Source organism: Neoarius graeffei, chromosome 19, assembly GCF_027579695.1.
Source record: "Neoarius graeffei isolate fNeoGra1 chromosome 19, fNeoGra1.pri, whole genome shotgun sequence".
Taxonomy (NCBI): Eukaryota; Metazoa; Chordata; class Actinopteri; order Siluriformes; family Ariidae; genus Neoarius; species Neoarius graeffei.
This window is the reverse complement of record NC_083587.1, coordinates 32,571,101-32,599,050: the sequence shown is the minus strand read 5'-3', so window position 1 is coordinate 32,599,050 and position 27,950 is coordinate 32,571,101. Positions and strand designations below refer to the sequence as shown.

Sequence of the window (27,950 nt, the reverse complement as noted above, 5' to 3'; positions counted from 1 at the left end):
AAATAAATAGCCTAACAGGTGCGCTTTCCAGGAGTCAGAGGCTATGTGGTTCATGAGGCTATACTTTCATACAGACAGAGTAGTCTTTTTTATTGTGTGTGTTTTTTTTTTTGCTATTCTCCTATAGCCTACACTTTAAACAGAGGGAGACTGCATTCTACTCGTACAAAGTAAAAGCCATTCTCTTACCATCAGACAGATGAAATAGACCAAAGTGGTCTGTTTTCAGCAGGCTGTGGTCGTGATCTTTTTCTTGAAAACTTAACCAATGAAACTAATGTCAAGTGATTCTTCTTCTGAAAGGAATAACGTGTGTGTGTATGTGTGTGTGTATGTGTGTGTGTGTGTTAACGTTTGCGAGCTCTCAAAAGGATAGTTTGCACGCATAGTGACGTGGTGGTGCTGCATTCATGAGTGTATACACCTAGAGGTAATGCATTCTTTTGGAAAACATGTTTATTATTCTTATTATTTAAGGCTATTTGTCTATCTTTAATGTAAATATTATTCAGTATACTGAAGGAAAATGAGCTTTTATTGTGATTAAAATATAATGATCTTGCATTTTTAGAGACCCCCATAGATATATGATTTTACTGCTTTCATGGGAGCCAGTACTCACTCTATGGAAGCTCAGCTCCCATTGGCTCCCACGTCATTCGAACCATGCTTGTTGGAATAGAGGAAACTCCACTGGCAGATCGAAGAGCAAGACTGTAGTCTTAATAATGTAATATCCGAGACAGATCTTTGTTTGTTTTCCATGTAAATAATATAGAACAATCCTGCTGGAGTAGACAATGGAGAGTAATTGTAAGTTTGGCGAAATAATTTTAAATCATTTGGAAGTGCTGGCTCGCTCACAATTGAAATAATTTATCCATCTGAGGCATAGCCAGTGTCAACATTTTTATCTTGTTACGTGGCAGTCATGGTAAGCATATAGTGTGTGGCTGCTAGACACTAGTGCGCACACACACACACATGCGCGTGCATGCTGGGTTTCTTGCTATGTCTGTAAACATTAATATACTTCTGACATTCGGGCTCCAGATACACATTGTGTGCATCTCTGCTACTGGAAAAGTCATTATTAATCACATTTGGCTTATAGGGGCATGATTTAGCTTTCACAAAAGGACAAACTGGAGACACAAAGATGTTCCCTATATTTGGAAATAAATAACGTAACCAGTGTTGGCAGACCAGAAAATGCAATTGGTCTGTATTAAATAGAAACTGAGAAACGTGTCAGAATAATTTAGGACTTGCTCTGTCTAACTAAAAAGAAATTCAATTACAGCTCAAAATAAAACAGAATCAATCAGAGCATAAATGCAAGCGTCTACAGATTTTATAGGCAACTGTTAGTTATTATGGGCAAAATCGCAGGCTAATGGTTTTTTCTGATTCTCCAATAAAATCAGAGGTTGTTTTCCTAAAGTACATAATGTGCTCTGAATATATATTGCCCAAAACAGTAGATTTTCAGGAAATACATTACCTGAAACTTATTTCATATGAACTTAGCTTAAAATGTGCACGTGTTAAGATTTGAACATATTTATGAAATAATAAATATATGTGAACTGCTTATACACTGGTGGCATGGTGGTGTAGTGGTTAGCACTGTTGCCTCACAGCAAGAAGGTTCTGGGTTTGAGCCCAGCAGCCGGCGAGGGCCTTTCTTTTTGGAGTTTGCATGTTTTCCCTGTGTCTGTGTGGGTTTCCTCTGGGTGCTCTGGTTTCCTCCACAGTCCAAAGACATGCAGGTTAGGTTAACTGGTGGCTCTAAATTGACCATAGGTGTGAATGTGAGTGTGAATGGTTGTTTGTCTCTGGCCCAGTTTACATTAGACCGTATCTGTCTCGTTTTCTTCGCGGATGCACTGTCCGTTTACATTAAAATGCCTGGAAACGCCGGGAAACGGGAATCCGCCAGGGTCCACGTATTCAATCCAGATCGTGTCTGGTCCGGTGCTGTGTAAACATTGAGAATACGCGGATACGCTGTGCTGAGCTCTAGCTGGCGTCGTCATTGGACAACGTCACTGTGACATCCACCTTCCTGATTCGCTGGCGTTGGTCATGTGACGCGACTGCTGAAAAACGGCGCGGACTTTCGCCTTGTATCACCTTTCATTAAAGAGTATAAAAGTATGAAAATACTGCAAATACTGATGCAAATACTGCCCATTGTGTAGTTACGATTGTCTTTAGGCTTGCCATCCTTCCACTTGCAAGTGGTAAGTGACGCGCATGCCCGATATGCACTGGGATCACACACACAGCGGCTCAGTCCCGAATCACTGCTCGTGCGCTTCACTCGCGCGCTCTGTGAGCTGCGCAGGGCCGGAGTGCGCACCCTCCAGAGGGCACTCGCTGTTCAGGGCGGAGTGATTTGGAGCGCAGGATGCCTGCGGAGCCGAGCGTATCTGTGTATTGGCGTTGCTGTGTGCACGCGAATCGTGTATTGGCGTTGCTGTGTGCACGCGAATCGTTTTAAAAACGTTAATCTGATGATCCGCTGATACGGTCTAATGTAAACCCCACCTCTATGTGTCAGCCCTGTGATGATCTGGCGACTTGTCCAGGGTGTACCCCGCCTCTCGCCCATAGTCAGCTGGGATAAGCTCCAGCTTGCCTGCGACCCTGCACAGGATAAGTGGCTACAGATAATGGATGGATGGATGCTTATACACTGTCAGAAATAGGGGTAAAGTAGGAGGCCATTTCTGTCCCCCAAGGTACAAGCTACACTAATGTGTCCCCTAGGGCTCATTATTGGACCTCATGATAACTATGTGTCCCTTTTTATGCCCTAAAAAGGTTCCCAAGCAGTATATAAAGGGTGCTAATGGGTACCTTAGTGGGTACTGCTCCACGTTGTACCCTTAAAGGTACAATAATGTACTTATTTTCTGAGAGTGTAGCATTATTTGTAACATGACTTGTAGTGGTTTGTTCTTGTACATTTTTATAATTGTTCAACAGGCTTATTGGAGTGTATGGAAATCAAAATGGATAAAATAAAATATAAATGCCTACAGTTCCACATGTTGTTGGTTACCAGGTCAAAGTTAATTATTTTCCAATAATAGCATGTACTGAAGTATTTTATTCCTCTTATATTAAACAATTTGCTTGTCATGTTACAGAGAAACCAGAAAGCCAAAACTCCTCTTAATATCAACTTATACAGTATGAATCTGACAAATGATTGGAAGTGCTGTTAGAGAAAATTAATCAACACCCTCTGACCAATCAGATTCAAGAATTCAACCGCATTGTGGTCTAAAATGTTTTAAGTGACGAGTGCTAATGTTGTGCTGTTGGATAATTTGAGTCAAAAATATTGACATGTATGCTTGAATCATGGTTCCAGGTCATATTAATCCATCCATCCATTATCCATAACCGCTTATCCTGTTCAGGGTCGTGGGCAAGCTGGAGCCTAGCCCAGCTGACTATGGGCGAGAGGTGGGGTACACCCTGGACAAGTCACCAGATCATCGCAGGGGTGATGCATAGAGACAAACAACCATTCACGCTCACATTCACATCTACGGTCAATTTAGAGCCACCAATTAGCCTAACCTGCATGTCTTTGGACTGTGGGGGAAACCCAAGCACTTGGAGGAAACCCACACAGACACGGGGAGAACGTACAAACTCCACACAGAAAGGCCCCCATCGGCCACTGGGCTCGAACCCAGAACCTTCTTTCTGTGAGGTGACAGTGCTAACCACTACACTACCGTGGCGCCAGGTCATATTATTTTTAATTTTATTTAAGTAACTCTGCTTGTTCAGACAACTGCATGCAGCAACATATATTATGTCACGTTCAATTCTCATGCAGAGCCATACGTATGGTGCAAAAAGATTTCAGGTATTGTTTGGGATTTTACCATTGCTATCAGGTACAGAGAAGCTGCTCTACTTTTGGCTTTGTTGGCAGGCATCAGGGAATTAAATCTAACGTAGCAGCTACAGGAAGCCAGTGAAGTCAATGCAGCAGTGGACTGACATAGGTGATCGAAAGAAGACCGATGACAAGCGCTGCATCAGTTTTAAGGACCTAATAGAAAATGCAGGGAGACAGACCAGGAGCCAGTGGTAGAAAAGAAGTCTTGTGATGATAAGGAACTAAAATAAGAATCTGAGTGGATTGTTTTATGCATTGTAGCTACTATAAAGTGCAGTGAGTAGAGGCAGGATGCAAGTGCTGCTGCTTCGAGTAATTACTGTTGGCAGATCAGTAATCACTGTTAGTGGGGGTCAAAATTAAAGTATAACCCATAATAATCAGAAAATAAAGAAACTGGTGAGTGCCACAAAGCTGCAGACTCAGAAAACAAGGTCTGGACTTAATGATACAAACACATGATAAGACTTTGCAACGCTACAGTGAAAGAACAGGGTAATAATCAGATAATAAACCAATGACGGAACCAAAACATGAGAAAAAGGTGCTTGTTGCCGTGGTAAATGCGACATGAAAGTGGGACATGAATCCATGGCAGCTATTGTTTTAACATTACATTTATTTTTAGTCTGACATAAAGATTCTCTTAATTTCTTTGAACTATACATTTCTTTTCACTGTACCTCCAGTTCTCTTTGCAGAACAGACAACCTTTGCTCCATGTCTCCTCAATTAATCCTTCCTCTACATTTTTCTCTTATTTTTCTTCCTTTCATACTCAATAGTGCAGACAGACATGATGGATAACTCTTCTGTTTACGTTCATGGGTTCATGGGGATTAAGCACATTTCATAGATTCATGGGGATGGGACACATTTTGACAAGGATCCTTCGAGGTGACAGATTATGTAGTATGCACCTCAATATATCCACAAAACAACAGATCACAAACGATAAAAGTGGTGTAGTGTGAGAAATAAAAATAAATAAATAAATAAATCTCAGAATTGCAGTAAGGCACAAAATGTCCAACTGGTATAAGGAATAACACAAAACAGGTGGACACAATCAGGTAACAAACAAATGACAGGATGGGTGGTGGGGGCTGGAAACAAGGCCCAATCATTCCTGGTATAGGTGGTCCTTAAAGGGATCCTCCAGTGGATTTACTCTTAAGCTTATGCTAAGTAAAAGTAGTCATAGGTTTCAACAGTCAAACATTCATTTTCAGAGACCAAATAGTGTTCTAGAAAAATACATTTTATTATAATACCAGATGAGCCTCCCGCGGAAGTGACGTATTCGATGATGTGCTGTGGTGGAAGCTTGGAGCAACTTGGCTGTTTATATCCTCTGCTTACATCATGGTTTTGCTAGTTTTACAAGTATTTTTTTTACCAAATTTATAGGTTTTTCAATAAGTAAGGTATGCCTCGTTGTGCAGCATATAAATGCCAAAATGATGTGAAAAAGAAGGACGAGAAGATATCTTTTCACCGTTTACCTGGCCAGAATTGTCAGACGATTCACAAGAAATGGATTCATGCAATTGGAAGAGCTCAAAACAACCTGCCTGCAGTGCCCTACTTATGCTCCGAACATTTTGAATCATCCTGTTTCGATGACTCAACAGAATTAAAAGCAAGATTAAGGGGGCTTCCAGAATAAAAAGAAAGATAAAAGACGATGCCATGCCAACAATATTTGCCCATGATTCAGCTCCAAAAATCCACTGATGCAGTGTTGAGCAGCAACAGAGACAACAACACTGGGAGGTTAGTTTCAACTTTGTTCTACCATGATTCTTTGTAGTATGCAGGGACGGATCCAACCCAAGAATCTGACAGATGCACATTTGCAGAAATATTTTCACTAATTTTACCAGATCGCTATGGATTTTCACAGGGGCGTAAAGCATCCCAAGCCCCTTCCAAAGGTGGCATCCATGGCCTGCTACAAGCGTGGCTTGGCCCGCTATTCACCCCTGAAGCCCCACGTGAGCACGGCTCGCCGAAAACTTTAACATAAGCCCTGGCACCTCCCTCTCCCTGAGACCTTTCGAAACAGCCCAGGCTCGGCTCGCTACGACTGCGGCTCAACCCATTATTCATGGCAAATTTCGGCATCTTTCTGGAGCATTTTCTTGGTTTGACCTAGATTCTTTGTCTCAGGCCGTGCTATACAAAGCATCGTGAGAATACAGGTAATTAGGTCAGGTAAGCATCACTGCTTACCACAGGTGGTCGGATCCTAAACCATTGGTGTGTTGGTTTAGCATGGCTATAGCCCATGTAGCCGGCTAGCGGTAAAGTAAACAAACACCCCATGACCGATGCCAAGTGGTCCACATATTTCTGACCGATGCATGTACATCGGTTACATTGGTCTGCATCCGTCCTTAGTATATTATCGGTGTCTTACCTGGTGAATTGTAATTGGTATTCCGATGCGTTGTAGGCTCTTCAGCGTATACTGCAAGAAAATATGGGTAACAAAGAAAACACTGATGTTAAAGAACAATCACCGGATTGTTCGGTCCCCCAAGTTCAGTCTTGACGAATCAAGAGACTTAGCATTCGATTGAGCTTCAGGTACGGTCAACTATACTCCAGATAAAAGAATTACTCAGAATAATTTTGCATGAAACTCACTCATTTGAAATTTCTGAAGTTTTATTTCATGGTAGTTTCAGTTTCATTTTTATTTATGTCCTAGGAATGTGAACTGGCTGGAAAGAGGAATATTGCTGTGCAAACAGATGAACCAGTCAGTGTTGAAATCCAGACAGACACAGTTGCCTTCAAAGACAAGATTATTCAGTGTTCTTTGTTGGGAGATGAAAGCGTCTCATTAGATGATTCATTTTAACTCGACTAGCAAAACCATGATGTAAGCAGAGGATATAAACAGCCGAGTTGCTCCAAGCTTCCACTATGCCACATCATCGCATACGTCACTTCTGCGGGAGGCCCATCTGGTATTTCAATAAAAACTAATTTTTCTAGAACACTACTCCATCTCTGAAAATGAATGTTTGACTGTTGAAATCTATAAATAATTTTACTTAACATAAGTTTAAGAGTAAATCCGCTGGAGGATCCCTTTAAAGGAGGAATTGTCCTACAACGGGGTTAAGTGGATATTGTATACAATTGTGGCTAATCAGTTGTAGCTATGTTTAAAAAAGGTTATTTTGATTTTGTTACTATTATTTTCAATTGATGGCTGGCATTCTGCAACTCAGTTGGGTCCAAAAGTCTGAAGCCACACTGAATTATTTAAATTTAAACATGGAATTGACAATTTTAAAAATTCTCATCTCATCTCATTATCTCAAGCCGCTTTATCCTTCTACAGGGTCGCAGGCAAGCTGGAGCCTATCCCAGCTGACTACGGGCGAAAGGCGGGGTACACCCTGGACAAGTCGCCAGGTCATCACAGGGCTGACACATAGACACAGACAACCATTCACACTCACATTCACACCTACGGTCAATTTAGAGTCACCAGTTAACCTAACCTGCATGTCTTTGGACTGTGGGGGAAACCGGAGCACCCGGAGGAAACCCACACGGACACGGGGAGAACGTGCAAACTCCACACAGAAAGGCCCTCGCCGGCCCCAGGGCTCGAACCCAGGACCTTCTTGCTGTGAGGCGACAGCGCTAACCACTACACCACCGTGCCGCCCTTTAAAAATTCTCAAACAAAAAAAAAAAAGACGTGCAACATCTAGACTCTTCGCAATTCAAGATATTCTATAATCTCTAGGTCACTACTGAAATTTCAGCAAATTTGTTATTGACCACTTTAAGTTTTTCATGAGCCTTATCCCTTCCATTAAGGCACATTTTCAGATGATACGCTGAAGGATTTGATCTAAGATGGATCGTCAGGTTTGACACAAACTTGTAGAGTCTGTGTCAGCTTGAGTTATTAAATCAAAAATGGGACGTACCAAATAAGAAAATTCTGAAATTCATGTAAATATTTCTAGGATTTTTCTTTTCACTCACATTATTGCTGATATCATTTGAAATGAAAACCATCCATCCATTATCTGTAGCCACTTATCCTGTCCTACAGGGTCGCAGGCAAGTTGGAGCCTATCCCAGCTGACTATGGGCGAGAGGTGGGGTACACCCTGGACAAGTCTCCAGATCATCACAGGGCTGACACATAGACACAAACAACCAATCACACTTACATTCACACCTACGGTCAATTTAGAGCCACCAATTAACCTGCATGTCTTTGGACTGTGCGGGAAACCAGGGCACCCAGAGGAAACCCATGCAGACATGGGGAGAACATGCAAACTCCACACAGAAAGGCCCTCGCCAGCTGCTGGGCTCGAACCCAGGACCCTCTTACTGTGAGGCAACAGTGCTAACCACTACACCACTGTGCCGCCCCTGAAATGAAAACCTTTGTGTTAAATTGAAAAAGAATACCAAACAGAAGCATTTTCACTAGTGGTCCCACTGTATGATATATCATCTCATAGGCAGCCTTTAAATGAAGCATTATCCTTCCTTTCTTATTTTGTTTCTATTCTGTTTTCTTATTCTGTCTTAAACTGGTATTTCTGTTTGCTCACTAAAATATATGTCTCAGTGTTAGTGAGGCAAATTTCTTGTAAATGAATCCGACCACTAAATCACTAAATTCCATTCACTTTAGCAAGTGCAACTGCTGTCCTTTAGATAAACACTCCATAAATCTGTCCTACAGGAAGCTCGGATTCTGTGTCGCCTCATTCGGATGTGTTTATTGCCCAAGCAGCTGATGGCCACAACACTCACTCTGTGTGATCGGTGTAAAGGAGGGATTATCTCAAATCCTGGCTTGCAGAAGGCCTGGACGTCTTTCAGCTTCCTTCAGCTTCCTTAGAGCTAATTTATTTGCCAGGAATGCCTGGAGTCAATTTGTATGTTTGGCTAAAGGAAGTGCTGTCTGCATGTCTTTGCAGGATGGGTGAGAAAAATGAAAAGAAGGCTTTCATTTTTGAATGAACACCTTAACAAAACTAGCGTCTGGCATCCCTTGCGGATACAACACAACGGCTGTAATGCATATTAAGAGGAGCTGAAAGCTACGCTTCACACTTGGGCAGCTGTGTTTAGGCGACATTGAGCAGATTTTCTTGAAAGATTCAGGTTCACCAATCACATTGCCAGTACACAGAGGAGTAATTAAACTTTTCATTCTTCAAAGGACAAAGTTTTTGAATAGCAAGCATGTTGGAGGAAAAATGACCTCGAGTGTCCAGAGATTAGATACTTTTTTTTTTAACTGTTTCCAAAACTATTCATTTTACAACATGATGATGATGTACAACCCCAACTCAGAAGAAACTGGGATGATATATATCGAAACTGAAATTAAAACTAAAAACAATAATTTGTAAATAATCTTTGACCTGTATTGCATTCAAAACAATACAAGAGCATATTTACCACTTTATAATGTTGCCATTCTTTCTCAGAAAACTTAAAACATGTTTAGAGACTGAAGACACCAAGTGACGAAGCGTTTCAGGTGTTATTTTGTCCCATTCTTCCTGCAAACAGGTCTTCATGGGGTCGTCATTGTCATATTTTTTTGTTTCAAAATTCACCACACATTCTCTATTGGGGACAGAGGGGACAGGCACCCTGTTCTTCCACAGCCATGCCTATGTAATGTGTGCAGAATGTGGTTTTGCATTGTCTTGTTAAAATATCCCTGGAAAAGATGTCGTCTTGAAGGCAGCATATGTTGCTCCAAAATCTCAAGATACTTTTCTGCATTAATGCTGCCATCACAGAAGTGTAAGTTACATTCGCCAAGGGCACTGACACAACCCCATACCGTAACAGACCCTGGCTTTTGGACTTGTTGCTGGTAACAGTCTGGATGGTCCTTTTCATCATTGGTCTGGACCACACGGCATCCACTAAAAAAACAAAACCTGCATGGTTATATCAGCTAGAGATGAATGACAGTTCTTGATGCAGTGCCGTCTGCGGGATCGGAGATCACAAGTGTTCAGCTTAGGCTTGTGCCCTTGCCCTTTGCGCACTGAAATTCTTCCAGATTCCTTGTATCATTTAATGATATTATGCACCGTAGAGAGTTGAATATCCAAATCTCATCCCATCTTTCTTTGAGGAACATTGTTTTTAAACATTTCAATAATTTTCTCACACATTTGTTGACAAACTGGAGATCATCCGCCCATCTTTGCTCCTCAAAGACTAGGTCTTTCCTGGATACTGTTTTTGTACCAAATCATGATTGCAATCACCTGTTGACATCACCTGTTTCAAATCACATCAATATTTAATTATTTTACTTCATTACTATCCTTAAATTGCTCCTGTCCCAACTTTTTTTGGAATGTGTTGCAGGCCTGAAATGCAAGAATGGATGTATATTAACAAATGAAATGAAGTTGATCAGAGGAAACATGAAATATCTTGGGGTTTTACTATCTGTAAAGAAAATACAAGTCAAAGTCAATTTAGAATCACTTCTTTCTTTCTTTCTTTCTTTCTTTCTTTCTTTCTTTCTTTCTTTCTTTCTTTTTTATTTGCATTTTCCATACCATCCCAACTGTTTTCTGATTTGGGGTTGTACAAGCCATTGTATTGTGCTTACTTTATATTTGTCCTGGAGATTTAAAAGTCTGTCTCTGGTGACCAGATGTAGCATTAAGAGAGTATTAAGTGAAAGATGAGAAGTCTAAATGAAATGATTCACACTGGGGCAGTGGTGTTTGTACTACACTGAGACGCAACATAAAGACTCACAAAAGTATGTAACACTTTTCATAATTCATACACACACACACACGAAACACATGGTTCACAAGACATTTGTGACATCAACAAACTACATCATATTATGTGACACTGAAGAAGTGCATTGAGCTCCAAAGTCGGCTGTCATAATGCTAATGTAAGACAGCTCGGAAAGTGTCATAACAGTTATATGAGAGGACAAATAATACATTTATTTGCTCACCTACAAGTAAAATCTTGACTGTGTTGCCTAGTCTCTTGATTTGGTTGCCTGCAAACCTAACCGACTAGACTAAAAAGTGCTAGAATAACATAGTGAGATAGTTTGCTAGTTAAGTGTATTAATAAAGACTAACAGAAACAAATGAGTTTAACGTGATTATCCTCTTCTAATAAAGTGTTGAATGCAGCACATAATATTTACGTATTAACTGAAAACTCCATGAGTCATTGGTCAGCAGTTTCTCAATGATGTGCAGAGGGGTTCACATTACGCAGTTCATTGGCACAAAAATCAAACGTGCTTGAAAATATTGGAAGCGATCTCTCAGAGACTGAAAAAATCATGTTGCTGAAATGTTCACACTATGGTGAATGTTGGTGCAAACCTGCAGTAAGTAGTTGCTGACCTGGGGGTTGTAATCACCGAGCACCATAATGAGTCTGGAACTGGAAAATCAGGGCTTGAGGTGTTATCCAACTATGTTGTAACCCAATACCTTCTGCGCATTTCATTTGCAATTGTCACAGAGCTGTCATGCATATTACAGGTTTCAGTCTATGGTTCAGATTCAGGCAGTTGTGTCTTATGCCACACCGTGCTTTTTTTTTTTTTTATCCTATTGGCACAAACCACACTAGATATTTCCACCTTTTGAAGTGAATAAAAATGCCACCTCTGAAAGACCCAAAGAAGGGAAGATCATCATGACAAACAAGCTGACTGTCACTGCTGGCAGAAAGGATTTATGGGTAATCTTGTTACTAAAAACCTAGGGTTCCCACATGCCTGACTGATATGCATGAAAGAGGAAGGATGGAAACAATGCGTGACATGTGTACACAGAATATTTTCATTTCACTGCAATTCAGTCATATCAAATCACAGACCACAGAAAGGAGCTATAGTGGCCGTGACGCAGCACAGAACCCTTTTGTGGCACAGAGAATACAAAACTTGAAAACAATAGATAGATAGATAGATAGATAGATAGATAGATAGATAGATAGATAGATAGATAGATAGATAGATAGTACTGTGCAAAAGTCTTAGGCACATGTACAGAAATGATGTAGACCAAAAATGGCTTAAAAATAATGAAATGTTTAAACATTTTTAAAAAATGCTATAAGCAGTAAGCCATAATAAATTAAACAAAGTCAATATTTGGTGTGAGACGACCCTTTGCTTTAAAAAAAAAAAAGTACTCTCAAGTACAGTGAGTGCAGTTTTATAAGGAAATGAGTTGTAGATTTTACTGAGCATCTTAGAGAACCAGCCACAGTTCTTCTGGACACTTTGACTGTCACGCTTGCTTCTTCATTTTGCACCAAAACCTGTAGCCTTCATTATATGTAATATGCTGCTCAGATACAGACTTTTTTTTCCTGTAACATTTAATTTTGTGCTGGAAAACAAATGCTTGGAAAGCTAATATATATATATATATACAGTGGGGCAAAAAAGTATTTAGTCAGCCACCAATTGTGCAAGTTCTCCCACTTAAAAAGATGAGAGAGGCCTGTAATTTTCATCATAGGTACACTTCAACTATGAGAGACAGAATGGGGGGAAAGAATCCAGGAAATTACATTGTAGGATTTTTAATTAATTAATTGGTAAATTCCTCGGTAAAATAAGTATTTGGTCACCTACAAACAAGCAAGATTTCTGGCTCTCACAGACCTGTAACAACTTCTTTAAGAGGCTCCTCTGTCCTCCACTCGTTACCTGTATTAATGGCACCTGTTTGAACTCGTTATCAGTATAAAAGACACCTGTCCACAACCTCAAACAGTCACACTCCAAACTCCACTATGGCCAAGACCAAAGAGCTGTCAAAGGACACCAGAAACAAAATTGTAGACCTGCACCAGGCTGGGAAGACTGAATCTGCAATAGGTAAGCAGCTTGGTGTGAAGAAATCAACTGTGGGAGCAATTATTAGAAAATGGAAGACATACAAGACCACTGATAATCTCCCTCGATCTGGGGCTCCATGCAAGATCTCACCCCGTAGGGTCAAAATGATCACAAGAACGGTGAGCAAAAATCCCAGAACCACATGGGGGGGCCTAGTGAATGACCTGCAGAGAGCTGGGGCCAAAGTAACAAAGGCTACCATCAGTAACACACTACGCCACCAGGGACTCAAATCCTGCAGTGCCAGACGTGTCCCCCTACTTAAGCCAGTACATGTCCAGGCCTGTCTGAAGTTTGCTAGAGAGCATTTGGATGATCCAGAAGAGGATTGGGAGAATGTCATATGGTCAGATGAAACCAAAATAGAACTTTTTGGTAAAAACTCAACTTGTTGTGTTTGGAGGAGAAAGAATGCTGAGTTGCATCCAAAGAACACCATACTTACTGTGAAGCATGGGGGTGGAAACATCATGCTTTGGGGCTGTTTTTCTGCAAAGGGACCAGGACGACTGATCCGTGTAAAGGAAAGAATGAATGGGGCCATGTATCGTGAGATTTTGAGTGAAAACCTCCTTCCATCAGCAAGGGCATTGAAGATGAAATGTGGCTGGGTTTTTCAGCATGACAATGATCCCAAACACACCGCCCGGGCAACGAAGGAGTGGCTTCGTAAGAAGCATTTCAAGGTCCTGGAGTGGCCTAGCCAGTCTCCAGATCTCAACCCCATAGAAAATCTTTGGAGGGAGTTGAAAGTCCGTGTTGCCCAGCGACAGCCCCAAAACATCACTGCTCTAGAGGAGATCTGCATGGAGGAATGGGCCAAAATACCAGCAACAGTGTGTGAAAACCTTGTGAAGACTTACAGAAACATTTGACCTCTGTCATTACCAACAAAGGGTATATAACAAAGTATTGAGATGAACTTTTGTTATTGACCAAATACTTATTTTCCACAAGTGCGGCACGGTGGTGTAGTGGTTAGCGCTGTCGCCTCACAGCAAGAAGGTCTGGGTTCGAGCCCCGTGGCCGGCGAGGGCCTTTCTGTGTGGAGTTTGCATGTTCTCCCCGTGTCCGCGTGGGTTTCCTCCGGGTGCTCCGGTTTCCCCCACAGTCCAAAGACATGCAGGTTAGGTTAACTGGTGACTCTAAATTGACCGTAGGTGTGAGTGTGAATGGTTGTCTGTGTCTATGTGTCAGCCCTGTGATGACCTGGCGACTTGTCCAGGGTGTACCCCGCCTTTCGCCCGTAGTCAGCTGGGATAGGCTCCAGCTTGCCTGCGACCCTGTAGAACAGGATAAAGCGGCTAGAGATAATGAGATGAGACTTATTTTCCACCATAATTTGCAAATAAATTCTTTAAAAATCAGACAATGTGATTTTCTGGGGTTTTTTTTCTCATTTTGTCTCTCGTAGTTGAAGTGTACCTATGATGAAAATTACTGGCCTCTCTCATCTTTTTAAGTGGGAGAACTTGCACAATTGGTGACTGACTAAATACTTTTTTGCCCCACTGTATATATATATATATATATATATATATATATATATATATATACACACACACACACACACACACATATAAGTTGGGTTTCTACTCTGGAGTAATTTGATGCTGAAGCTATTGTGATGCAGCAGTAGCATCACTTGTTGCTTTATACTGAAGCTTGCTGTCAAAAGATGATCTCAAAGTTACTGAAAGATCCAATAACTCCACATGCATAAACAGAACTGCAAAGTTTCTGAAGTGTTACACTTTTTTTTTGAGCTAGTGTGAAGCTCATTATGTCAGTAAAGCTCTCGAGCACAACGTTTAATTCTCCAGAGATTTGTCAAAAAATCTACATTTTTGCATATAAACTCATATTCAACTCTTTAAACAAGTGTTTACTTGTAATGTAATGAGATATATTTAATCAATATTCAGCCCACAAGTCTATCGTAGGCTTCGGCGTTGACGTAAACCACAAGATAGACGGCAACCTCTTTAACCTACACCGCCTCAAATCCAAGTCTGCAATAACATCAAGGCTTAGTAACTTCCCAGTATGCTGATGATGCGGCATTGTACACCACCACCCAGGACTCTGCTCAAAGTGCGGTAACAGCATTGAACAACTCCTGTAATGTGTAAGAACTAAATATTAGCAAGCCCAAAACTGAGGTCATGCATGTCCAGTGTTCGGATCCTGCGATGATTTCCAACTTAAAAGAACACGCAGCTTCACATACCTTGTAGGAGAACTTGCAGACAATGGTGAGCTTATACTGGAAATAAAGAAGCGGATCAGCTTCGGTGCCTTCACCTTTCACTCCACTGACCCAAGATGTTGGAAGACTGGGATGGTCTGTCTATTTCAACCAAGCTGACAGTGTACAACGGCATTGTGCTACCAACATTACTGTACGGGAGTGAAACCTGGCCTACACTTGCTAAAGAGCTGCACCTGCTAGAAGTGTTCCACCAGCGTTCTTTGCAGTCAAATGGTGGCAACATGTGACGAACATGGAGGTGCTCAGGTGGGGCAAGTCTACTATTATCGAGACAATTGTCAGGAGCAACAGACTCTGTTGGCTTGGCCACATCTGTAGGATGGAGGATAGCCGAATGTTTAAACAGCTTCTTTTCACTGAACTTGCAAATGGCACAAGATCAAGAAGCTGCCCAAAAAAAGAGGTGGAAGGACTGTCAAGGAAAACCTCAAAGCTTTTGGGTTTGGACAGAACTGGTGTGACATAGTGGCTGACAGAGCCATCTGGCACATGCAGATCCACCAGGGCAAAATGCTGTCTGAACTAAACCTCATGAGCTGTCGAGAAGTGCGACATTCAAGATGCCGTGTGAGGGAGCAGGGGGACCACAATCATCAAAGATGACCTAGATTATAGCAGTAGTAAATGACTAATAAATATTGGAAACTCATAAATATTACTCATGTTGCTATAACAAGTGTTGCCAGGCAAAACAAACCTTGCCCGGCAGCACTTATTTTATACCTATATGTTGATAATAGTAATATTTCTTAATCATCAACTGTCAGGTTATAGTCCTATGAAAATCCATGACCTTGAGTTTGACATTTCAGTCATTCAAGGTCAAAGGTCATGGCGGCAACTGAAAGCCCATATAGGACTTCTTATACTGTATGTTGAAAATGGTAAAAATCTGGCTACCAGGAACCATTTTAAAGTTATAGCCCGTTGAAAACCCATGACCTTCAGTTTGACCTTTCAAGGTTACTCAAGGTCAAAGGTCATAGTGCCAAATGAAAGCCCATATGGCACTTCCTATGAGTTGATAATGGTAAATATCTGTCTACCATCAACCATTTTCAAGTTACAGCCCTCTGAAAGTCTGTGACCTTGAGTTTGACCTTTCAAGGTTACTCAATGTCAAAGATCATGGTGCCAAATGAAAGGCCATATGGGAGTTCCTATATGCTCATAATAGTAAACATCTGTCTATCAGCAACCGTTTTTGAGTTATAATGGAAAATATGCTATTTTGACCGAAAGGTTGACCTTTCCGGTGACCTTGACCTTCACCTTGACCCGATTACCCCCAAAATTTAATCAAGTAATCTACGGACCATTGCCCACCTACCCTGAAAATTTAAAGTAGATTGGTTCAACCGTCTAGACGCTAGATTGTTAAAAGACAGACACACAATGTCTTTCATTCCAAACTCACTTTGATAACATTACCTGGATAGCTTTCTTTCATCTCAGAAATATTGCTAAGATAAGAAATGTAATGTCACTACATGACGCGGAAAAACTAGTTCATGCTTTCATTACCTCCAGGTTGGATTACTGTAATACCTTACTGTCTGGATGTTCCAATAAGTGCATAAACAAGGTCCAGTTAGTTCAAAATGCAGCAGCAAGAGTCTTTACTAGAACTAGAAAATATGACCACATCACGCCTGTCTTATCCACACTGCATTGGCTCCCAATCAAATTTCGTATTGATTATAAAATACTACTATTGACCTTTAAAGCACTGAATGGTCTCGCACCACAGTACCTGAGTGAACTTCTGGTCCTCTATGACCCGTCACGCCGACTTAGATCAAAAGGTGCAGGCTATCTGCTGGTACCTCGTATAGTGAAGGCTACAACAGGGGGCAGAGCCTTTTCTTACAAAGCCCCACAGTTATGGAACAGCCTTCCAAGTAATGTTTGGGAATTAGACACAGTCTCAGCGTTTAAGTCTAGGCTGAAAACATATCTGTTTCGTCAAGCCTTGTGTTAATGGTGTTTATGAGGTAAAGGAGTAGATCTGGAGGGTCCTCAGACATAGAGTGTTTTGGTAAACTGGGATGTAGGGATGCTATCAGTCCCCCACTCACTTGCTCACTCGAGTTTGTTGACGGTGTAGTGGCTGCTGCTTTATGTCCCGGGGCTCCCTCATGCCTGTGTTACCTTCTGGCTCTCCCCTTTTAGTTACAGTGGTGCTTGAAAGTTTGTGAACCCTTTAGAATTTTCTATATTTCTGCATAAATATGACCTAAAACAACATCAGATTTTCACACAAGTCCTAAAAGTAGATAAAGAGAACCCAGTTAAACAAATGAGACAAAAATATTATACTTGGCCATTTATTTATTGAGGAAAATGATCCAATATTACATATCTGTGAGTGGCAAAAGTATGTGAACCTTAAGGATTAACAGTTAATTTGAAGGTGAAATTAGAGTCAGGTGTTTCCAATCAATGGGATGACAATCAGGTGTGAGTGGACACCCTGTTTTATTTAAAGAACAGGGGTCTATCAAAGTCTGATCTTCACAACACATGTTTGTGGAAGTGTATCATGGCACAAACAAAGGAGATTTCTGAGGACCTCAGAAAAAGCATTGTTGATGCTCATCAGGCTGGAAAAGGTTACAAAACCATCTCTAAAGAGTTTGGACTCCACCAATCCACAGTCAGACAGACTGTGTACAAATGGAGGAAATTCAAGACCAATATTACCCTCCCCAGGAGTGGTCGACCAACAAAGATCACTCCAAGAGCAAGGCGTGTAATAGTCGGCGAGGTCACAAAGGACCCCAGGGTAACTTCTAAGCAACTAAAGGCCTCTCTCACATTGGCTAATGTTAATGTTCATGAGTCCACCATCAGGAAAACACTGAACAACAATGGTGTGCATGGCAGGGTTTCAAGGAGAAAGCCACTGCTCTCCAAAAAGAACATTGCTGCTTGTCTGCAGTTTGCTAAAGATCACGTGGACAAGCCAGAAGGCTATTGGAAAAATATTTTGTGGAAGGATGAGACCAAAATAGAACTTTTTGGTTTAAATGAGAAGCGTTATGTTTGGAGAAAGGAAAACACTGCATTCCAGCATAAGAACCTTATCCCTTCTGTGAAACATGGTGGTGGTAGTATCATGGTTTGGGCCTGTTTTGCTGCATCTGGGCCAGGATGGCTTGCCATCATTGATGGAACAATGAATTCTGAATTATACCAGCGAATTCTAAAGGAAAATGTCAGGACATCTGTCCATGAACTGAATCTCAAGAGAAGGTGGGTCATGCAGCAAGACAACGACCTTAAGCACACAAGTCGTTCTACCAAAGAATGGTTAAAGAAGAATAAAGTTAATGTTTTGGAATGGCCAAGTCAAAGTCCTGACCTTAATCCAATCGAAATGTTGTGGAAGAACCTGAAGCGAGCAGTTCATGTGAGGAAACCCACCAACATCCCAGAGTTGAAGCTGTTCTGTATGGAGGAACGAGCTAAAATTCCTCCAAGCCGGTGTGCAGGACTGATCAACAGTTACCGGAAATGTTTAGTTGCAGTTATTGCTGCACAAGGGGGTCACACCAGATACTGAAAGCAAAGGTTCACATACTTTTGCCACTCACAGATATGTAATTTTGGATCATTTTCCTCAATAAATAAATGACCAAATCTAATATTTTTGTCTCATTTGTTTAACTGGGTTCTCTTCATCTACTTTTAGGACTTGTGTGAAAATCTGATGATATTTTAGGTCATATTTATGCAGAAATATAGAAAATGTTAAAGGGTTCACAAACTTTCAGGCACCACTGTATGTTGGCATAGTTAGTTTTGCCGGAGTCCCTGCTTGTACTCAGTGCAATATGTATACTGTTCCTACTTATTCAGGTGACATTGGGCATACCTAACAACCTGTGTTTTCTCTCTCTTCCCCCTAATTTTGTCCCTCTAAATTACATGTTGGTCCTGGGATCGAGATGCTGATCTCTTCTGCTCCTCGGACCTGCCTGATCCATCCTGGTGCCCTGTGTCTGGTTGGAGTCTCATCACATCACTCCTGTGGAGGACGCCCCCATATGGACAGTTGAAAGTCACACTTGGAAGACACTCTGGACTCTTACAGTAATGCTTTTACAGCTGAGGACTACAGTTGACTTGCTAACTTTAGGACTGCAGTTGTCATGAACAGTTTTGCACTCAAGTTTCCATCAATGAAGAGTTATAACATCAACGAAACTGACTTCATGTTAAAACTGTTAATGTTATAGTCATGTTGTCTGTTGTTGCCCAAATGAGGATGGGTTCCCTTTTGAGTCTGGTTCCTCTCGAGGTTTCTTCCTCATGTTGTCTGAGGGAGTCTTTCCTTGCCACCGTTGCCACAGCCTTGCTCATTGGGGATAGATTAGGGATAAAATTAGCTCATGTTTTAAGTTGTTCAAATTCTGTAAAGCTGCTTTGCGACAATGTTTATTGTTAAAAGTGCTATACAAACGACTTGACTTGACTTGACTTGACACACAAATAAACCGCAATGATTACAATACCTTGCCCTGCTTACTCTGTCATGGGTGAGGCAATTATAAAACTAGACTGCAGAATATAACACAATTATTTTATAACTGTAAAATGTACTCTTCAAATAAGCACAGGCCATTTGGCTTTAAACTAGCAGAGAAACAAATTTTGATTTCTGTTGATTGTTTGCAGACATAGACAAGAAAAAAAAATCATTACCTCACCTGTGACAGAGTCGGGGGGGGGGGGGGGGTATTGTAATCAGTGCGGTTTGTTTGAGTGTCTGTCTGTTACCAATCTAGTGTTTAGACGGTTGCACCGATTGACTTCAAATGTTCAGGGTAGGTGGGCAAGGGCCCGTAGATTACCTGATTAAATTTTGGGGGTAATCAGGTCAAGGTCAAGGTCACTGGAAAGGCCGGGCGAGCTTTGTTTTGCCTGGCAACACTTGTTTTTAAGGCCTTCATTTTTCTTTTCTTTGAGAATGGAGAAAGCTGACAACCCCTAGAGTGTGCTTGTGTTGTAGGCAATCGAGACGTATGTGTTTAAACAAAAAAAGGGAAAAAAAAGGCATTTTACTTACTGTGCGATTGGTACAAATTGGAGTGAAGGCATTTGTGCCACAGGTGAAAAGTCTGTCCCCATTCACCAGAAGGACACGGATGTAATTCTGGCATTCTTCCTGTGAAAAGGAAAAAAAAATACCAGTGACCAAGCCTGTTTACGAAAAGCAATGACGGACATACAGTAATCAAATAAACTCATCAAATAATTGAAATATCAAAAATTGAAAAATCACATTTCCCTCATGTGTACAGTTTTAAAACAGATCAACTGTTCTGCTTTTGATACAACTTCTTATGATCTAATACAGCCACCTGTTGTGGCAGCATTGCATTTTCTTTGTCACAATAATTTCTGAACCATTTTCTAATAGTAACTCTAAAATGAACAGATATCTGTTTTATCTACTTGGTGTAAAAGAATTCCCTTATAATGATCCAACAAAAATGGTAAGGAGTACCATGTTTACTTGCTACACCTGATCTAGGTCTGTGTTGTGGCAGACCAATACGGACTTTCATCACTTTCTCTGTCATGTGACCTTTTAATGCAGACTTCATGTTAAAACTATAATGTATTTCCTGGTTACACAGTTGTACTTTGTGACTATATAGGACACTGTTATAGAAAAAAGTTATTTATAATCATTCTATCAGTTATCACCCAGATGAGGAAGGGTTCTGAGTCTGGTTCCTCTCAAGGTTTCTTCCTTGTGTCATCTGAGGGAGTTTTTCCTTGCTACGGTTGCCACGGGCTTGCTCATTGGGGATAAATTAGGGATATAATTAGCTCATGTTTAAAGTCTTTAATTTTCTGTAAAGCTGCTTTTCAACAATGTCTGCTGTTAAAAGCGCTATACAAATAAACTTGACTTAATGCTTATTTAGGTTTGCTCCCAAAATGATGATTTTAACATTATTGGAAATACAAATAACTGCACATGTGGCTATGTGCTGGATGTATATTATGTATGTGGCATAAGTGTAAAATAGTTTTTCACTTCTGGACCTGGTATGAAGCAGATTATCAGCATAAAACTCTCTTTCGCACAGAGAGTTTCATTTCATTTCATTTCATTTCATTTTATTTCATTTCATTCTTCTACATTATATATTGATTTGTTAAAAATGTGGCAGAGATTGCATTTTGTGGTACAAAGCAGATATAATTACAATGAGCAGTGACCCTTGGTTACAATGACTAACTAGAAGTGCCCTTGGTCGAGTGCATGCCTCTGCCAAGCCACATATTATCAACATCAAAATCAAATCATTTGAACCTACAGTAGGTGTACACCAAATTTCATCCAGATCCATTCACTACTTTTTGAGTTACGTTGGAATAGACAAATAAATCCTGGATCCACATTCATATCTGGATCTGCATCAAAATCTAACTGATTGTTCCTTGGTCCATTGCCCACCTTTTGTCCAAATTTCATTCAAATCCGTTCACTACTTTTTGAGTTACGTTGAGAAAGGCAATAAAAATTCTGGATACGCATACATATCTGGATCCTGATTTGGATCACATACATATCCGGATTTGCATCAAAATCTAATCAGTTGTTCCTTGACCCATGGCTCACCTTTCCTCAAAACTTCATCAAAATCCGTTCACTACTTTTTGAGTTACAACAGGAACAGACAAACAAACAAACAAATGGAGGTGAAAACATAACCTCCTCCAACAAAGTTGGCAGAGGTAAAAACACAGTGAGAGTCTGGCATTTATGATGTTCAGGAAACGATTATAGCTCATATGGTATATTGACCGAAGAATATAACCTAGTTGGACAATGTGCTTGTGGCTTGTGAATTTTTTTGTCATCGTGTCTACAATATATTCTTCATTGGCCTCCACATTTTCTCCTTAATTCCTTCAATTCAATTTCAGATCTCTGTTTATTAAACCCCTTGCATGATTGTATATTTTAGACTTTTGGCATTCAAGATAAAAATGCGAGCCCTTGTATCTGAGACTCTACATTTATTATACTGACTATTGCGTCATTAAAATATGCCATTATAAAAACATCATGGAAACTTCATTTAAAACTCACTGCTTGTTACATTTGCATCACTCTGTGCACAAAAGATTGCAAAAGCTTTCGGTATTCAATCTGAACCTGTTTATGGAGTTTTCTCATTGTATTGTTATTCTACTCTTCTACTTCTTTCTGTGCTTTAGTAAGGCTTATAATTCATAAATCTTGTTCTTCCCAGTGACCGAACTCCTTCTCAGGGGTTTAATTTAGTGTTTTGTTTCTTCAGGGCTTGAGGGGTTTCTGCAGGGGTCTGCATCATGATCTTTTAACTTAAGCCAACTCTTAAAAAAATTATTTTTTTCCTATTTATTTTCACTAACATAATTTGGCCAAGAGGCAGTGCTCCTCTGTGTACATAAAGGGAGATTTAATGTTCTCGACTCATCACAGCGAGGCATATTTATGAAAAGGGAAGGGGGAAAAACACTGAGAAAGCGCTACACTTCATGCAATAATATAGCAGCTACGGCCGTGCACATTACAAACAAATGGAGCGGATTGAACCGCATTAATATCAATCAACACTTCTTTTCCTCTTCATGAGATGGCCCTGAGGGAACCAGATGTGGACAATTACTCATGAAATTCGCATTTTATGAGTTTTTTGGGGGGAAAAAATAAAAATGTTTCTATCAGTTACATAAAACAATCACTGTCGCAGACTTGGCAGGACCTGAACTGATTAAGCCAAAGTCTTTCCTTCTAATCTTAGCTATTTCAGCTGATACAGCGACAGGACGGAAAACAATTCCTTGCAAACAGCAACTCATAACCACCAGCATTTAGGGGAAGGTGACTTAGCTTGTAATTCTCAATGACAATCATATGTTGGTCAGCATAGTTCTTATTATAGGGCTTTGACTGCTTCTTAAACCACAGGAGACTGACTAAAATACACTGCAAGCTCTGGAGGTCAAGGCAGGGTCATGTCCTGAAGGAATAATTTCAATTAAGACAAACTGTAAAATCATACGTCAGCTTTATCCAATTGTTTTAGTAGAACATAAAGGGTGACAACAGTTAAAGAGGTTTAATATGCCATAACTCTTTAGTATTGATAAACTGTTACATGTTAATTACCTGCATTAGATTTATAGACTTTTAGTAATACATATAATACCAGGCAAAAGTTTGGACACACCTTCTAATTCAATTATTTTTCTTTATTTTTATGAATTAAAAGACACTTCATTCATGTCTTAAAGTAATGACGGATGTCGTTTCTCTTTACTTAGTTGAACAGTTATTGACATAATATGGATTACTACAGTTGTGGAATAGGGCTATTTACTGTATTTTTATTATTTACTGTTTGATCTCAAACACATTAAGAAGGCATGAAATTGCATTAATTACCTTTTGACGAGGCACATCTATTAACTGAAAAGCATTCCAGGTGACTACCTCATGAAGCTGGTTAAGATAATGCTAATAGAGTGCAAAGCGTCATCAAGGTAAATGCTGGCTACTTTGAAAAATCTAAAATATGAAACATATTTTACTTTTTTATACTACATATTTCCATATATGTTCCATATTTTATTTCATAGTTTTGATGTCTTCAGTATTCTACAATGTAGAAAATAGTCAAAATACAGAAAAATCTATGAACGAGTAGGGGTGTCCAGACTTTTTGATACTTTCAACTGCACAAGGATACTATAAGAGCAGGTATGCATGTTTTATAATTAGTAATACAAAATTCAATGCAAGCTCCTAAACAGAAGACATGGTTATAATGCTAAATTATCATGCTAATAATGCTAATAGTGTCAGCCTGCTAATTAATTACACATCATTAGCACATTTTATCAGTATTACGAGTTTATGGCACTAATTTTATCCCTAATCAAATATATACATAATTTCTGAATTCATTTAGTGGTATGGGATTTACGGGCGGCACGGTGGTGTAGTGGTTAGCACTGTCGCCTTATAGCAAGAAGGTTCTGGGTTCGAGCCCAGTGGCTGACAGGGGCCTTTCTGTTTGGAGTTTACATGTTCTCCTGGTGTCTGTTTGGGTTTCCTCTGGGTGCTCTGGTTTCCTCCACAGCTCAAAGACATGCAAGTTAGGTTAATTGGTGTCTCCAAATTGACCATGAGTGTGAATGGTTGTTTGTCCCTATGTGTCAGCCATGTGATGATCTGGTGACTTGTCCAGGGTGTACTCCACCTCTTGCCCATAGTCAGCTGGGATAGGCTCCAGCTTGCTTGCGACCCTGCACAGGCTAAGCGGTTATGGATGATATGGGATTTATGAGTGCTTCCCAAAATATTGGAATATTTTTGAACAGTCCAGTTCTTTCTCTCCTTAGCCCAGATAAGACGCTTCTGACGTTATCTCTCGTTCAGGAGTGGCTTGATATTAGGAATGTGACAGTTGTAGCCCCTTTCCTGAAGACATCTGTACGTGGTGGCTCTTGATGCACTGACACCAGCCTCAGTCCACTCCTTGTGAAGCTCTCCCAAGTTCTTGAATCAACTTTTCTTGGCAATCCTCTCAAGGGTGCAGTCATCCCTGCTGGCTGTGCACCTTTTCCAGCCAGTCTTTTCAGTAATGACCTTCTGTGGCTTACCCTCCTTGAGGAGGGGTCAATGATTGTCTTCTGGATAACCATCAAGTCAGCAGTCTTCCCCATGATTGTGGTTACGTGTACTGAACTAGACTGAGAGATACATGGTATTTATACTGTTTGACTCAAATGTAAAATGAAATAGTCTCATATTTTGAGATACTGGATTTCTGATTTTCATGAGCTATAACCCCTTTGGACATAATGTGTACAATTGTACACATGAAGTTCCAAAGCATTTTTCCTTGTGTCCAAAGGGGATAAGCCATAATCGTCAAAATTAAAACAAAAAAAGCCTTGAACTATTTCACTTTACACATAATGAATATAGAATATGAAAGCTTACTTTTTAAATTAAATTATGAAAAAAGAGCTTTTTCACTATATTCTAATATTTTGAGATGCACTAGTAGATTTTTATAAAGCTCCTGACTCACAGGCTACATGTTTAACACCATGTTTTAGAACAGACTTTCATGATAGCTTGGAGAAGATTTCTGTGTTTGGCGATAAGTAGCACATTTTAAATGATAAAAGAACTAAATGAACAAGACCATCTGCCAGTGTAGATCTTCCTACAACATTCTGCACTGTAAGGCTATTAGGTGGATGTTTTCCTTTTTTTTTATTTTCCCGCAACTGCAGAGACTGTTGTGCATGAAAATCCCTGTAGATCAGCAGTTTCTGGAACACTCACCTCACACTACAATCAAAGTCACACTTTCCCCATTCTGATGTTTCTTCTGAATGTTAACTCTGATCTATGTCTGCATGATTTAATGCAATGCACTGCTGCCACATGATTGACTGACTGGATGAATGAGCAGGTGCAGCATTGTTCCTATTAAAGTGGCCAGAAAATGTGTATATACTGTATATACAGTAGAACAAGTCCAGCATGGGGAAAGCTTTTGGGTCTCTGTTTCCCACCAGATTTGTTTATAAGGGGTAGCGGGGCAAGAGGACTGAATATTTTGGAGAAGTGACCAGGACAGGAAGGTTAAACTGACACAGCTTACACTGCAAATAGGAAGGGATTTAGGAAAGGAAATAATTTAAACCCTGTATGTGCTTCTGGGATTTGTTCTGATTCAGTCAGCCACTGAAAACATGTCAGAGCTAACACTCCAACAGCCGGAGTTTGGTAAGACTTAGTTTAAAATACTATCTCTCTCTCTCTCTCTCTCTCTCTCTCTCTCTCTATATATATATATATATATATATATATATATATATATATATATATATATATATATATTTTTTTTTTTTTTTTACAGATACATTTAAAAAATGAAGGGATATTAAGAAGAAGAAAAAAAACCTGGCAACAAGATCAAGCAAAGATATGAAATGGTCCAAGACTCAGTTTTCTGAATGCAGTGACCAAACCGGTTTCCTCCAGGTGCTCTGGTTTCCCCCACAATCCAAAGACATGCAGTTAGGTTAACGTGGGGCGGCCTTGGGCTGAAGTGCTCTTGAGCAAGGTACTTAACCCCTGACTGCTCCCCGGGCGCTCTAGTGTGGCTGCCCACTGCTCTGGGTGTGTGTGCGTGTGTTCACTGCTTCAGATGGCAAGGCAAGTTTATTTATATTGCGCATTTCATACACAGTGGCAGTTCAATGTGCTTTACAGAGGTAAAGGCAAAACAGTAAACAATAGAAAATAAAATTACATAAAATAAAGGGGGAAGAAGAGAGAAAAATAAAAATAATATAAGAATTAAACAATAGTAGAAATAAAATAATAAAATGAAGTAAAAGTTGAGTAAAAAACAGCAGAATAAAATAGAATAAAAGTTAAGTAAAGTTTAAAACATGCAAAGACTGTAAAAGTTAAGTAAAGTTTAAAACATGTAAAGATGATGATATTTATCAGGTAGCAGAAAGCATCTGAAAACAGCTTGGTCTTTAATCTAGATTTGAAGCTGCCAACAGCAGGAGCATTTTTAATGTCCTCTGGGAGTTGGTTCCATAGCTGTACTGCATAGTACTTAAAAGCTGCTTCACCACACTTTGTTTTAACAACAGGTTTTACCAGTAAATTTTGCTGCTGCGATCTGGTAGATCTGATTGGGTTAGGCCGCTGCAACATATCAGAGACGTAATTGGGCCCTGTACCATTTAGAGATTTGTACACCAGCAACAATGCTTTAAAGTCAATTCTGTAGCTTACTGGAAGCCAGTGAAGGGACCTTAGAATTGGAGTAATGTGCTCTGTTCTTTTTGTTCGTGTGAGAACCCTCGCCGCTGCATTTTGCATCACCTGAAGTCGTTTGATGGTCTTTTTTGGCAGGCCTGTGAAAAGGCCATTGCAGTAGTCAACCCTACTAGTGATGAAGGCATGTATATGTTTTTCCAGATCATTTTTTGACACAAGTCCTCTTAGTTTGGAAATGTTTTTTAGGTGATAAAATGCCGATTTAGTGATTGCTTTCATGTGACTGTCAAAGTTTAGCTCGCTGTCAATGAAAACACCAAGATTTTTAACCATATCTTTTGTTTTAATCCCCTTTGTGTCAAGAATAGTGGTAATCCTGAGTCTTTCATCTTTTTTCCCAAATAGAATTACTTCTGTTTTATCTGTGTTCAGCTGAAGAAAATTTTCTGACATCCAGTTGTTGATTTGGTCGATACACTGGTAGAGACATTCAAGGGGGGCATAATCATTAGGTGATAGAGCAAAATAAATTTGGGTGTCATCAGCATAGCAGTGATACAAAATTGAGTTGCTCTTGATAATTTGTCCAAGTGGGAGCATATAAAGGTTGAATAGTAATGGTCCAAGGCTCGACCCCTGGGGGACACCACAGGTCAAGGACATTGATGTTGAGGTACAATTTCCCATGGTAACAAAGAAGCTTCTGTCTTTTAAGTATGATTTTAACCAATTGATAACTTTACCAGTCAACCCAACCCAGCGTTCAAGTCGATATAGCAGTATGTTGTGATCAACAGTATCAAAAGCTGCACTGAGGTCCAGTAACACCAGGACCGATGTTTTGCCTGCATCAGTATTAAGACGTATGTCATTTATAACTTTAATCAGCGCTGTTTCAGTGCTGTGATTGGCATGAAATCCTGACTGAAAGTTATCAAAACAGCTGTTTGATATCAAGAAGGCAGTTAATTGATTGAAGACAATTTTTTCA

General features: G+C 40.1%; 1 protein-coding gene across 1 annotated transcript in view; it reads right to left on the bottom strand.

The window, feature by feature from the left end:
• Positions 1-27,950, bottom strand: part of sema5a (sema domain, seven thrombospondin repeats (type 1 and type 1-like), transmembrane domain (TM) and short cytoplasmic domain, (semaphorin) 5A) — a 535,180-nt gene that overhangs the window by 246,774 nt on the left and 260,456 nt on the right. Inside the window, exon 6 of the mRNA XM_060899996.1 lies at positions 20,201-20,299. Coding sequence (XP_060755979.1) covers positions 20,201-20,299 — 99 coding nt within the window. The remainder of the gene's footprint in view (positions 1-20,200; positions 20,300-27,950) is intronic.